Source organism: Hemiscyllium ocellatum, chromosome 2, assembly GCF_020745735.1.
Source record: "Hemiscyllium ocellatum isolate sHemOce1 chromosome 2, sHemOce1.pat.X.cur, whole genome shotgun sequence".
NCBI classification, from domain to species: domain Eukaryota; kingdom Metazoa; phylum Chordata; class Chondrichthyes; order Orectolobiformes; family Hemiscylliidae; genus Hemiscyllium; species Hemiscyllium ocellatum.
In genome coordinates this window covers 43176320-43191411 of record NC_083402.1, presented here as the reverse complement: position 1 = coordinate 43191411, position 15092 = coordinate 43176320, and the positions used below count along the sequence as shown (strand labels likewise).

The 15092-nt window shown below is 41.2% G+C and overlaps 1 protein-coding gene across 1 annotated transcript in view; it reads left to right on the top strand.

Annotated features, from left to right (window-relative positions):
- Positions 1-9436, top strand: part of dhfr (dihydrofolate reductase) — a 41782-nt gene extending 32346 nt beyond the window's left edge. The window contains exons 5-6 of the mRNA XM_060843986.1: positions 5931-6046; positions 8868-9436. Coding sequence (XP_060699969.1) covers positions 5931-6046; positions 8868-8952 — 201 coding nt within the window. The 3' untranslated portion in view covers positions 8953-9436. The remainder of the gene's footprint in view (positions 1-5930; positions 6047-8867) is intronic.
- The last annotated feature ends 5656 nt before the right edge of the window (positions 9437-15092 follow it).

Sequence of the window (15092 nt, the reverse complement as noted above, 5' to 3'; positions counted from 1 at the left end):
TGTTCAAAATTAACAACTCCACATTTTCCCACATTATACTCCACTTGTCAAATTTTTATCCACTGTCCGTATCTGTCTGGACAGTATTTATATCCTCCTCACAACCTCCCTTTCCACTTTTTGTATTGTCTACAAATTTGGCAATAGTACATTTGTTTCCTTCCTCAACATCATGAATATATATCATAAACAAGTGTTATCGCAGCATTGGTCCCTGCCGAATCCACTGATTAGGTTCCCAATCGGAGAGAGAATCTCTTCTTCCCACTTGTTTTTTCCTCCCCATGAGCTAATACTGTGCATGCCTTTTATATAACGTCCAGCACTTATCTTTATGACTTACACTTATGCGAAGTGCCTTCTGAAAGACTAAATACAAAACATCTACTGGCTCCCCTCTATCCACTCTGTTTGAGACTTGCTCGAAAAATAAATTAGTCCAAGACAATTTCCTTTTCATGGAGTCATGCTGACTCTGCTTGATTAGGTTATCATTTTCCAGTGTACTGCCATTACTTCACTAATAGGTTAAATGAATAATTAACATAATGACTGTTTGAAAAGTATCCATCAGTAAAGCTAACCAATAAAACATTGTTTGCCTAAGTTTGGCAGAGCTCTGGGGAGAGAGAGAGAGAGAAAAAATCCCAACCTTGATCACTGGGGTTGTGGGGGGAGGGGGTGAGAGCTTAGTGAAGGAGTGGGTTTTATTAACATTGATAAGGAAACCTTGAGAGTGCCTTCAAGTGGAACTAGCACCAGTGTCTGATACTAGAGGCAAATAAATGAATGCTCCGTGAGGAAAAGAAAATTCAACTTGAAGTGCAGGATGATTTTTTTTTCAAATTCTAAATTGATTTGAAAACCCCAAGGAATTGATTCTAGTTAGGTTTAAAGCTGCGCGGAACTAAATCTGGTAAGCTATTAATTCCTTTGGAAGGACAAAAGCCAAAGTCCTCACTTTCCCCTAGAAGGACAATACTACAGAAAAGTTCAGCTGTCTGAGAGCAAGCCCTATTGATTTGACATTATCCGAGAATTAAAAGCAGAAGAATAATCTCAGATGTGAGTCAGAAAGAAGCAGTCACAAAGGACGTAACTACTAGACTTCAGCTCTTTCAATGCCATTTCAAAGACAGTGTGGGAGTTGCAAGGAAAAGGAGAAGAGGCAGCCTTTGAAGGCAGCATAACTTTAACAGCTATTGTGAGCTGCACCTCACCAGAGTGTGCTATATCTCTGGTTGATGCATTTGCTTTTACACTCGGGTGACTGAAGCAAGAGTCATAGAGATGTACAGCATGGAAACCGACCCTTTGGTCCAACTCGTCCACGCTGACCAGACATCCCAATCCAATCCAGTCCCACCTACCAGCACCCAGCCCACATCCCTCCAAATCCACCCCCCCCATTCATATAAAGAGCCAGATGTCCTCCAAATGCAAGTTGTACATATGATGTACCTTTTTGCCAGAGAAAAAAAGGATTGTAGAGACTGCTGATCTTTACTATGCTTCCACAGCACGACCCTGACCAAAGTGTTCCTGCCTAGCCTGAGAACAAAGGTTGACTAATTATTGTCATCCTCATGCTAACAAAACCCAACAAATCAGCACCCTTATCGCAAGCTGCATAAATTAATGTCCCTTTTTTCCAGTCTGCTTCTTGATTCCTACTTATTCCTAATGTGCAAAAAGAAAACCTTCCTTTCAGCAATGTTTGAGTTTTGTAGTACCAAGGCACAAGTCACAATCATGATAGAATACTCCATTTACACAAGTTCAACACTAACCAACAGGCTGAAGGAGTTTGATTAGTTGTAGGAGATCACTCCCTCTTTTTCCTTCATGTAATGAAATTACCTTCTTTATTGAGAATAAATTGAACATTGTAACAAAATGTACAGACAGAACCTTATTTTTGGAGAAAAGTTTTTCTCTTGGTAAAACTTCCGATATACCAGAAACACAAATGGGTCAGAAGTTGAGCACCATCTGTGGGATGAAGGAAATTTAATGTAATAGATCCAAGACATTTCATCAGACCTAGAAAAAGTTAGAAATGGATCAGGTTCTGAGAATGTGAATGGGGTCTGGGGAGGTAACCCCACAAAAGGGAAAGGTTACGATTGTGTGGCAGACAAGAGAAATTAAATGACAAACTGTTCCATGGTTTAAAAGTGAAGGGGTGTGGTAATGGGCTAAGTAAGAAAAAAAACATGACTCTTGGATATCGGGATTCCAAATGACATCGCACTCCTAGAGCAAAGGAAAAGAACCAAAACCGCACTAGGGGTTACAATATAAAATTACTTTAAATGAGTCCAGAAGACTGCAAAGTTGGATCCCATGATTGTGTTTGACCTTCATAGGAACACTGCGCGAGGCCGGGGCAGAGTGTGACTGGGACCAGCGTCACCAATCAGAGTGACTGAAAAGCTCAGACCCAGGTTCGCTGACTGAGATTCTCCACACTCTGCATTTTATCACAGACATTTTCTTTTGTGATTTTGTACCACAAATGCAGCATAAGTTTACAAACAAGACACTTTTCATATTTCGTATGGAATAATTCTAGAATTTCTACTGGAATCAAAAAAAGATTAAGTTCTATTGCTGACTGTGCATAGGACCATATCTCATCAACTGAATAATACACATCTTGCCAAAGGTTAATTGTGTGGACATACTTTATGAAGGTGTCTGGTGTCAAAGGTTTTTAAGAAAGAGAGATGACATCTAGGGTCTGTATGTCTGTGATTGATTTTTGTTTCAAGTTGTCACCATTATCCTCAATGCTGTGCCTCACCTTAACAGTTTCACCATTGTAACTTACTCCACAGCCAAGATTTGGTGCTCTTTGTGTGAAGTGTGGTTCCCAGTGGCCTTCAGAGGTGACTAAACCACACAGACACACACCCTCAATACGGGCAACAGGAAAGCTGCTAAATCGAACTCTGAGCAGCCATTGTAGAGCTGTCTAGTGGGTTTCTGTGTCAGGTGCCTCAGCATTGATATCATGACCTTCTGATCAGCCTCTTGGAAATGGGAGATCATTGCAGGCGACCCAGGCTGCACGGCAATAGGGGTTGCAATAGTGAGGAAGTTCATCAATATGTTTTATTCCTGAAGAAGGGCTTTTGCCCGAAATGTGGATTTCGCTGCTCTTGGATGCTGCCTGAACTACTGTGCTCTTCCAGCACCACTGATAATAATCTGGTTTCCAGCATCTGCAGTCTTTGTTTTTACCTGGTCCATCAATATGTTTGAGGCAAAGTGGGATGGTTTTCTTCCCAACCATGCTGCCGTTGAGCCCCTGACTGGAGCTTATGGAGGTTCACTCAATGCACGACCTCGTGGTCAAGCTGCTCTGGTTTTCATACCAGGAAGGCAATGGGCACTGGTGGCAGCTTGGGGCCCTTTTAGATGTGCATTAATTGACCACTTGAGAACTTTTAATCGGTGAGAGGGCTCCCATTCCTCTGTTGAGCCAGGGATTTTTCATCTGTGCTGCATTACTCTTCCTGTCACCTTCCCCATTCTACCCCACCCAGGGAGCGGACACTCATGCCCTGTGTGCCTATTAGCCTTTTGAGGTTGTTTTTGAAGTTGTACTTGCCTGCATCTCCAACCTCTGCAGAACAGGTTTGAAAGGCCGAATGGCCTACAGCTGCTCCTGTTTACCCTTCCTGTACTAGCTCTTGCTCTGTGCTTTTTGGTCTAGTTTGGAGAACTTTGAGCCTATTCTTCCCAAATAATTCCTTTTTTTAATTTCCTGACTGATGAAGTACCATCTTTTTGTTGACTGTAGTCTCCCCAGAGCATTAGTGTTCTTCTTCAATTAGGTATTCTTCCTTTATTGAACCATAATTGTCACAGCATCCTAACTTGTGTACATATCACTGTTATATCTTCAAGACCAACCCACTTTGATGAAGCAACTTCATGACAAGGAATGCAATGGTACAAACTGTAGCTTCCCCACCCATCCACCACCAATTTTCCAGGAACGCATGGAATCTGCATTAAGTGCAGTTTGCAACCTTCCCAAAGACTAGGTAAGCAGTGGAAATCATAACGAATGAAGAATACTGAGGTCCAAAGGAATAGAGGGACCTTGAAGTGCACAGCCACAATTTCGGCAAAGTGGCCGGAGAGATGGATGGCCATGAAGGTATATGTGAGACCTCAGTTTCTCAGACGAAGCATAGAACACAAGACCTGGGAACATCTGACCGAACATTATAAATGCTCGTCGATTTTCAGCAATGCTACCTAATACATGTGCTTGTGACATTATAAAAAAGTATTTAAAGTGCCATAACCTACAAGACCACTGACCTAAAACTGGAAAGTGAGATTAGGCTGGGTGGTTGCTTATCAGCTAGCAGTCACAGTGGGCTGAATTGCCTCCTTCCATGCTGTAAATTTCTGAGAAGATTGTTGAAAGTCTCATTAGCCGAGATGTCCAAAAGATCTGTTATTGTTCCTTTTGTTTCTGGTTTGCGGTTTCTTGTTATTTGCAATGTCTATGATTTTGGTGACCTCTACCACCAATTTTTTTATTTGATCACTTTGTCCAAGACCTCAGATTTTGTAAAAGGAAAGCTAGCTTTTATAAAGGATGTTGGGTTTTTTCTGATCCCAAGGGTTTATCAGACAATGATATTTTAAAATATATTTACTGTTACATTAGCAAATGCAGCAATTTATGTGCAGCAAGGTCCTACAAATACCAGATAAACAGATGGTCAAAAAGTCTCTGTGTGTTCATGTTGGAATAGGAATGTTTTCTAGAACGTGATACGTTGTGCCTGCTGGAAGCAGAATGTTTGCTTCTAATCCCATTTGCATTTTATTCATTTAATTTATCCAATGCATTTGACTGTATTTCTAGATATTAAGCATAAAGTACAAATATTAATGTAATCTTGGTTTCTATAGTCTCAGCTGTCATTCCTTCCAGGTTTGTTGTACATTCTGAGAATTTTTTGTCACTCAGTGCTTGCATTATTTAATTAAACATAATGGCTCCATATTCAGAACTATCAATAAGGTTTGTCAGCAGTTTGGTAAAACTGTGCATTATTGTTTGCTTTTGTGCCCTGAGAGGTGGAAACCTGGTCAACACCCTCTTCTTTAATCTGTAGATTCAATTTCAAGTGATGGATGCAAGTTTCAAAACAGAACCACTGAAGTATTTTCAACTAAATTGACAAGCTGTCTCTGAGTGTGCAAGGATGAACAATGTTGGAGATAGCAGTGTCTCACTGGGTAGGGACAAGTTTGGCAGTATTTCCCCTTTCAAAAAAAATTCCACAAAAGCTTACAGTATAATGAGCTAGATAAATCTGTTGAACTGAATTCAAGAAACAAAAAAGATGCTTTGTCTCCAGCTATAAGCATAAAGTCACTCAAACAGAACTCCAGGATGGTTGTCTTTTGAAAAGATTGATAGACAGGTGCCAAGCTGTCTTAAAAAGGAGAAGCAGAGAAACGAGATTTTATTCTGGGCAAATTTTTCATTTATTTTGTGCAGTCTTATTTTAATTCTGTTGGAGACAGATGCATTTGTGCCTACAACCGTTATCAGGAATAGTTGTTCTATCAGAAGTAATACTGCCTAGAAAAGAAGCAATCACATTTTGATCCAGTTACATGTACTTTTGCCATTTTTGTTCAGAGGTTTAAATGTTGTATGCAGTCTTTAATGTCTTTCGTCTCGTCAAAAGCACTTTACAGCCAATGATATATCTTAGATTTATTAGTCACTTCATTCCCTACAACATTGAACTGCATAGCAAGCTTCCACAAACAGTAATGTGACAAAGAACAGATTCAGTTTTAATGACGATTGAGGGATGAAGGCTGAAAGTTAATAATTCAGAGGCAAAATCATGTTCTATATTCATTTTGTAATTTCATTTCCCCAGGAGGCCATGGGAAGTCCAATGTCACATCGGCTTTTTGTGACCCGTGTCCTTCAGGACTTTGAAAGTGATACCTTCTTACCGGAGATCGACTTAAATCAGTTCAAACTCCTTCCTAAGTAAGTCATTCTGTTGCAAAATTCTGCTACTGAATAGTTTATAACAGACCTCTTCCTTAAATTAGGCAATTGCTGTTGGAGTGCTGTTCAGAAAACTACGTGACAGAAATTTACAATTTGCAACTAAGACACAATTCTATATTCAACCTGAACAGTTCTCAATTATAGTTATAAAGGTACAATGAATGATTTGAAGTTCAGCTTAAGGTAGAAGTAACATTGGGGCTAAGGGAGTCTTTCTGCAGTTTGGGGCCTTTTCAATCTGCCAATCTCCATGCTTGCTAACAAATGTCATTTCAGAATTTAATACCTGGGAAGTACCACAACGCCAAGTGCTGTAAGGTGCTTGTTTAATCATGCTGTGCTTCTTAACTAGGGCTCTTCAGATCAAATGTAAGAGAGTGGAGGATTGGGTGAATGGGGATGAGAGGGTTGCCTTATGATGAGAGGCAGTATAAGCTGGGCCTAAACATTCTGCAGTTTGTAATAAGGAGAGGTGATCTCACTGGAACATACAAGATTCTGAAGGGATTTGACTGGGTAGACTCTGAGAGATTGTGTCGCCTGGCTGGGGAGCCTCGAACACCAGATCTCAGACTCAATAAAGGAATGGCAATTTTAAGACAGAGATGAAGGATAATGTCTTAACTGAAAAGTTTATGAATTTTTGGTATTCTCTGTGCCAGTGGATTGTGGATTGGCCATTATTGAATATGTTTAGTGCTCAGATGGACAGATTTTTAGTCTCTTGGGGAATTTAGGAAAATGGGGAGTGAGCAGTGAAGTGCAATTGCGGACTCAGGTCAGCATCGAAGGTGGAGCAGTCTTGCCGGGCAGAGAACTCTTACTTCTTTAGTTCTTATGAAGTAGAGCGTGGGGAAGTGGGTAGGGCCCAGCTTTCCCTGCACAGCTGGTGCAACTGCACTCTGAGGCATGTTCTGTGAGGAAGCGAGTGAAACCATGGGGCTTCACTATGGATAGTTAGTGCTAGAATGTTCTTACTGTTGACTGGAGAGGGAACAGAAATTGATGAAAAAAAAGACTTTTCAACTGAAAGCTTTAGTCTGTGAGATACCTTACCAGTAGTGGTCATTGATGTAGAAATTAAAAGATTATTTAAAATGGAATACATAATTGAAAGAATCTGGAAAGAGGGGAATGTGAGGAGAGTGACTGTGCTAGCACTAAGAGTTAAATGACTTCTTCCTATACTATAATTTCTATTCACCGAAAACCATTTCTATTAAGATCGAGACCAGAAAGTGGTGTAGCAGTGAAAATAAAAAATGCTGGAAATCACAACGGATCAGGCAGCATCTGTGGAGACAGAGTAAGCTAACGTGTGACTCTGCAGCTCTGATGAAGAGTCACCTAGACTCAACCTTAGCTTGCTGTCTCTCCATGGATGCTGCCTGACCCACTGGGATCTCCAGTATTTTTTGTTTTTAGTACTGATTTGAGCATCTGCAGTAATTTGCTCCTAATAGCATTGTTGCTGAGTTGAGTTTAGAACAGTTAGTCCTGAACTACCTAGCCTCTGCCCATTTGTTAAAAAGCACACAACACCTGATGAAGGAGCGATGCTCCAAAAGCTAGTGTGCTTCCAATTAAACCAGTTGGACTATAACCTGGTGTTGTGTGATTTTTAACTTTGTACACCCCAGAACAACACCAGCATCTCCAAATCTGCCCATTTGAACATTCTCTCAATTTGGATCTGTCAGTTTGTACTGCCTGGTTTTAAAGTCTGAGATGTTGTGATTGAGATTGAGTTCAGAGTTGTCACCTTTTGACCATTGGTGAGTATCTAATGGAGAAAGATTTGATCAGGCTGCTCAACATTCTTTTGACTGCAAGATAATCCCATTACTTGAGATAAACATCAAGAGGTTAGATAATTACTTTTTTATTGTTGATAACATATCTGAACTTAACACCAATGGCAGACTGTCAATGAATGGAGAAATCTGAGGGTTTAATTAAACAATTTCAGAATGTTACAGTTACTGGTAGAATAAAAGTTCCTACCATCCTTCATTTTTCCATCCCCCTATCTTTGATTTCCCACTGCCTGTAAATTCTGGGTCTTTGAACTTCTTATTCTTCACCATTTCTTTCTATCATCATCTCCATTTGTGAGCTATACCTAGGACTTCCACTTTTGATTGGAAGTACTCCAGGACAGTTTAATTATGTGACATGACCATGTGACATCCGGTCTCCTGTTACCAGGTCACATGATCAATGTGACTTCTGCCTGCATTTCTTTATCAGTCGGCTCACCAGTTGTTGAGTGGTCTCAGTGCTGTTTGAAAGTATGAATGAGACTACAGCCCAGAAATATTGGCTATGTTAGGATTGTTTCTCATTGAATTGGCAGTCTCATTGAGTTCACAGGATAATGACTGATAGCAATTGGAACAATGTTATATTGATACAGTAGAGGGAGCGATGTACATTTCACTGCCGTACCTGATCTATGAGCGCTCAGTGTTGAGACAAATCCAAGAAGTGAAGGTGTTTCCACCACCCTATGCTAACATTCACATATTGAAAATAAAACCAAACAACTGGTTCCCTGAATTCAGAAAAGAACCTAAGAGGTAATCTTGATCATTTTTTTTTCTGAAATGTAATTTGTTTTGGTAGAGGTTGTCTCTGTAAGACAGGGACAGTTGTATTGCTTTGTTTGCATGAATTGAGATTATAGACAAGTTGTGAATGGTTAGTTGGCTTCCCTTTTGAAGTTTACACTTTTTTTTATTTTGTAAAGCTTTAATCAAGATGAATCAAGCTGAATTATCTTTGTGTTTTTACACAGATTCCCTGATGTTCCTGCTGATGTTCAGGAAGACAATGGGATCCAATATAAATTTGAGGTGTATGAAAGGATTGCACAAGCATAGCTAAAGAAATTCTAGACACGTGGATTTTTAAATTTTGTTTTTGAAATGTCTAAAGCTTGAACTATGTGATCTGGCCTTCACAATGGAATGTATTTATAAGGAAGAATCTCAATCAAGAAATTAATTAATCATTCTGAAGAGCACTGTGGTAATGAAGACCATCATCAGATCCCATACCACGAACATCTTGGGGAGGCACTATATGAAACTCCCTTGATCCAGGTGTGGCTCAACTAACACTGACAGCTCAACACCAAGCACCAGACCTCCAAGGTCAGCAGGAACACTGGGATATCACTTCAAGTTCCAATGGGTCAGATTAAATTTCATCCCTAGTTTAGGAAGCAAACCTTTGAAATATTTGGGAATATGGCAGCCATGGTTAGTAAATGAGCTATTGTGCTATTAAATGTGTTTTGCAAAATTAGTTACTGAATGTAATTTATCGGGCAAATCATTGATGATAAAGACATTGGAGGCCTCTCCCAGTTGTTTATTTTGTTGTTATGATAGACAGTACTAGCAAGGCTACATTTGTCAATCGCAGTTCCATACACAAAGTGGTGGTGGGCATCTTCTTTTCACTGCTACACTCCTTGGGATATTGATACAGATGCAATGATATAAGGTAGAGAATTCCAAATTACTGGGTTTCCTTTTACAACAGTGACTGACAGTTTGTGATATTCTGAGGCCAGAGAACTCTGTAATTACGATTCATATCTTTCTTGTAGTTTTTTGGCATTTCATTTTATTTTCTCACATCACCCTTATTGGTCCTTTACCGGTGGCTGCCGGATTCAAGGCCAGGACTTCAGGAACAGGGGATCTGGTGCCTCTTTGGCTAAGGCACAGCACCCTTTTGTTTTCACAACAAAACAGCCCACGGTCTCAGTATTCCAGCGTGCGGTTGTGATTTTAACCCTGACTAGGAATTTGTATAGATGAAGCACAACTTCTACTGCTTTGAAATATTAATACTTTAAATATAAACAGCACTGTTCTATTAACTTCTTTTGATTGTTTCCTGTATTTCATCATGACACTTGAATTATGTATATGGAACTGCCCACAACTAGCAGTCTATATTTCCAGCCAAATTCCTAACCACATCAATAACTTACTTCCAGTTAAATCACTTCTACTTTTATCAGCCTTTTTTATGAGAGAGTTTTACAATGCTGTCCAGAAGTCCATATAAATAATATCCTCTATCCACTCATTTCTGTTCAATTAGTTAACAGGCATAGCAACCCACTGCAGTCTTCTCCAATGCACATCCTCTTCTATGCAGGAATTGCAGGATGCTTCTTGTATCATGGAGTAATTGGTGCTGTTTGTTGGAAGAACCAGCAGCAGGTGGGGTCACTGCTGTGCTTCTGGGATACCAAATTTCTACCCTTTGGCCAATTTCTGACTTTTTCCTCTAAAATCTGACGTTTTATGAATCCATCCGCAGTCTCCCTGCCAGAGTTTTTTTTAAATTGCTGTCACGAAAACTTCATCTGTGAGAACAGGAATTCCCTGCAGGTTTGTGGTGGGTCAGCAGAGGAGATTCAGAGCAGCCGCTCCAATCTCCGGTTCTTCCTGTCTCGTACGCTTGCTGCTCCTCCAGTGACAGAGTCTATTTGGACCAGCAATCGAGGGAAGGAGAAAGGGAGGCCATGTTTGACAGAGTTGGAGTAGGCATTCTAGATGATAATTTGAGAAAGGAAAAATAAGAGGTGACCACAACATGGCGAGAATATTTGGTCAAGGAAAATATATAGCAGATACTAGCTATGAATTTTTTTTTGAATTACTGCAGGTGACACACTGGCTCAGTGTTTAGCTGCTGCCTCAACACCAGAGGCCTGGATTTGATTCCTATGTGACTGAATCTTGGACATCTCCCAGTGTCCGCGTGGGTTTCCTTTTAGGTGCTCTGATTTCCTCCCACAGTCCAAATGAGTGGCAATGCTAAATTACCCACCGTGTGCAGGATTAGCCATGGGAAATACAGGGATACAGTTGAGGGGGGGAAAGAGGGTGTGAATCTGGGTGAGGTGATCTTCGGAGGGTCAGTGTGGACTCAGACCAATTGGCCTACTTCCACATTGTAGAGATTCTGTGGACATGACTAGGGAGAAGGAACACTGGAGAGTAAACATCCATTTTCCCCTTCGGATGACAAACTTTCCTGATGAGAGTTTTCTTGGGATGCTCAGTTTAACTGTGCCTCACTTGTCAAGGTCTAGTGTGTTGGGAAGCCTCTCTCTGTCTCACCCTTTGACAGTCGGGTCTGCTGCTGGTTGCCATGATGGCACTGGACCTGAAAGATGAGCTCTCCCCCTTGTCCTACTGCCAAAGCACGGCCTGAGGAAATTCTGCTTCCTACGCCACCCGCTGGCGCTCTGTGGCCCTGCTGAAGGTGAAGGCCATTGTCACCCTGCTGACACCAAGGTGATCTGAAGCAGCAATCAACACCATGTGGTGAGCGTTCCTGCCCTTCTCCATTGCAGCTTCCTTTGCTGAACCTCTCTGTATGATCCTGTGAAGAACTATCCATTCCCTGTGATCTGTCTTCTGCCATTGTGGTCTCACAAAGTAAATGTATAGAGGTTGGGGAGAAGTGCTCCTCACATCCATTCACTCCTCAGTAACATCTCTGTTAGAACTGCACTTCAATAACTATTGGCTCTCTCCCTTTCTGTCCCTCCCTCTCTTTCTCTGTCCTTTCCTTTCCTGCTTCTCTTTCTCCTTTCCTCTCCCTCCTCTCTCTTTCCCTTCTCTCTCTCTCTCACACACACACACACACACACCATTCTTCCCTTCCCTCCTCAGTTGATCACTGTCATTCCACACCCTACCCCCAACACACACACACCCACACAACAGTATCATTGGATGCTTCTGAAAGATTTGTGTTCTGTATTTTTGTAATTAAGTAGCTGAAGCTCAGGATCCTAGGCAGGTCACACAGCTATTACATTTGGGTTTCAGAAATGAAGCTACCTGCATTAATCTCAGTGCTTTTTCACTTACAGCCACTTGAAATGTCAGCATGTCACCACAGATCTTTGAAAGTGCTGTCATTTTCCAATGCCTTGCACTGCAGTAACCTTGTCGCTTTGTGCTATAAAATGTACATAATTTCTTGTCACAGAATGTTTTCAGATTTTTTTTGTGTCTGGCAGTTCACCTCCCTGATGCATCTAGCTATTAAGATAGCAGCGTTCTAGAGATAATTACCTCAGCAGCTTAAGAATGTGCACAGAAATAGGTCATACTTGTTAGCCTTGTTCCTAGCTCCTTTAAATCTACCTGCAGGATCCTATTTTCTTTAACCCTACGTGATTGGCTTTGATGTGGACCATGATCACTGCTGTTTACCCTAATCCTATAAAGTACTCTGCAGTTGCTATGAAAGGAACATTTGACTACACAAAGCCATGCTGTCTATCACTAATAGTCCATATTTTTCCAACTATGAGTACATCCTAAGAATCTTCTACAATAATTTCCCTACTACTGATGTATGGCTCACCAGCCTGTAATTTCCTAGGTTAGCCCTGTTACTGTTCCCCAGTCCTCTGGGAACTCTCTTGTGCCTATAGAGGATACAAAGATTTTGTACAAGGCCTGAACAGTTTCCTCACCTGCCTCCCTCAGCATTCTGGGATCGATCCCACCAATACCTGGAGACCTGTCCACCTTAATGCTTTCCAAGATACCCCATACTTTTTTATGTTGCTGTGATCTAGAATGTCAACAAAACCTTACCAAAACTTATGATCCACATTGTCCTCCTTTGTGATTACTGATGCAGTGCTCATTCTGCTTCCTCTGGCTGCATGCATAAATTCCCTCCTTTGACCTTGAGATGGCCTACCCTTTCCCTAGCTATTTTCTTGCTTCTTTATACAGGTTTTGATGTAACTTAGTAGTTCTGCTCTTTTGCAATACTTGCACCATTTAAACGGATGGGGCTAGAATGACATTATAGCCAGTACAAATAAGGAAAGTTCAAGTTCTATAAATAATGGTCTAAATTCTTCAACTGTGTTAAAGCCAAATCACATTGAAGGGACAAACTTTATAGCAGAATAGACTGTATATAAAGAGCCTTAGGGATTTTTCTTCTGTTGGCCAAAGACATTTCATGGCTCCTTCGTAGCCCTCCTAGTTCCTTGTTTGAATTCTTTCCTGTTACCTTTGTACTCTTAGAGCTCTGTCTGTCTACAGTTTACTAAACCTTACGTGTGCCTCCTTTTCCCTTTTTTACTAAGCTCTCAAATTTTCTTGTCAACCAAGGTGCCTGAATCTTGCTGTCTTTATCCTTTGTTTCAGCAGGAACATGCTAGCCCTGAATTCCAATAACTGGCCTTTAAAAGATTTTCACATGGATTTATCCTCAAATAGCTGTCCCCAGTCTGCGTTCCCCACTTCCTGCCTAATTATACAATAAGTAACCTTCCCTCAAATTAAAACTTTCACCCAAGGATGACTATTAGTCTTATCCAGAAGTAACTTAAAACCTACAAAATTATGGTCACTGTTCTCAAAATTCATCACCTATATGATGAAGAAATCCCTCTTTGTTTCTGTTTGAAATGGCTTACACCTTATCCTGATGTCATATCTGCAAATGTGTTGCTGGTCAAAGCACAGCAGGTTAGGCAGCATCTCAGGAATAGAGAATTCAACGTTTCGAGCATAAGCCCTTACTTACCCCCTGATGTCATATCCTCTTGTTTTGGAGTCACCAGCTAAGGGAAGCATTTTATTTACATCCACCCTTTCATGCCCTATCAGAAACAAAAACAGAAATTGCTGGTGAAACTCTGCAGGACTGGCAGCCATCTGTGGGGAGAAAGCAGAGTTAGCATTTTGTGCCTGGTGATTGTTCACCAGCTCTTCATCTTCCGCTCGATCATTAGTTATAATGTCACCAATAAAAAGCATTGATGCCCAATTTGGGTTCTGCCAGGGCCACTCACTTTCTGACCTCATTACAAACTTGATTCATACATTGACAAAAGAGTTGAATTCCAGAGGTGAGACAAGAGTTTGTTCCCTTAACATCAAGGTTGTATTAGACCAAGTGTAACGTCAAGAAGCCCTGGCAAAACTGGAATCACTGGGAATTGGGGGAAACTCTCCATTAGTTGGAGACATACCTGACTCAATGGAACTGGTTGAGGTCAGTCATCTCAGTTCCAGGACATCTCTGCATATGTTCCTTACAGTGGTGTTATAGACCTAACTATCTTTAGCTGCAGCATCAATGACATTCCCTCCATCATAAGGTCAGAAGTGGTACATTCACTGTTAAATGCACAATATTCAGCACCATTCACAATTCCTCAGATATTGAAGCAGTCCATGTTCAAATGCAACAAGATCTGGACAAGTCAAATCCATGCCACACAAATGCCAGGAAATCACCATCTTCAATTGGATTAGCCATATAAATACAGCAGCTATAAGAACAAGTGGAAGGTTAAGACTACTACAGCAAGTAACTCATCTTCTGACTCCCGGAAAGCCTGTCCACAATCTACAGGGCACAGTCGGGTGTGTGATGGAATACATCCCCAATTGGCTGAATGACAGCAGCTCCAACACCCCTCAGGAAGCTTGATATCATCCAGGACAAAGCAGCCCAACTGATTGGCACCACATCCACAAACATCCAGTCCCTCCACCTCTGAAACTCAGTAGCAACAATGTGTACTATCTACAAGATGCACTGTTGAAATTCGCCAAAGATCCTGAGACAGCACTTTCCAAACCCATGACCATGGCTATCTAGAAGGACCAGTGGCAGCAGAAATAGTGAGAACACAATCGTCTGCAAGTTCCCCTCCAAGCCACTCAACATCCTGACTTGGAAATATATTGCTGTTCCTTCACTGTCATTGGGACAATATCTTGGAATGCCCTCCCTGATGACATTATGGATCTCCCTACAGAACATGGGGCTGCAGTGGTTCAAGAAGGCAGCTCACCACCACCTTCTCAAGAGTAAATAGGACAGGCAATAAATGCTGGCCCAGCCAGTGACACCCATACCCCAAGAGCCAAAAAAACAGTTTCAGTTTTCAAGATGTGGTGTCACTAGTATCCTGCATAACTGAAACTTATATCTCAATTCTTCT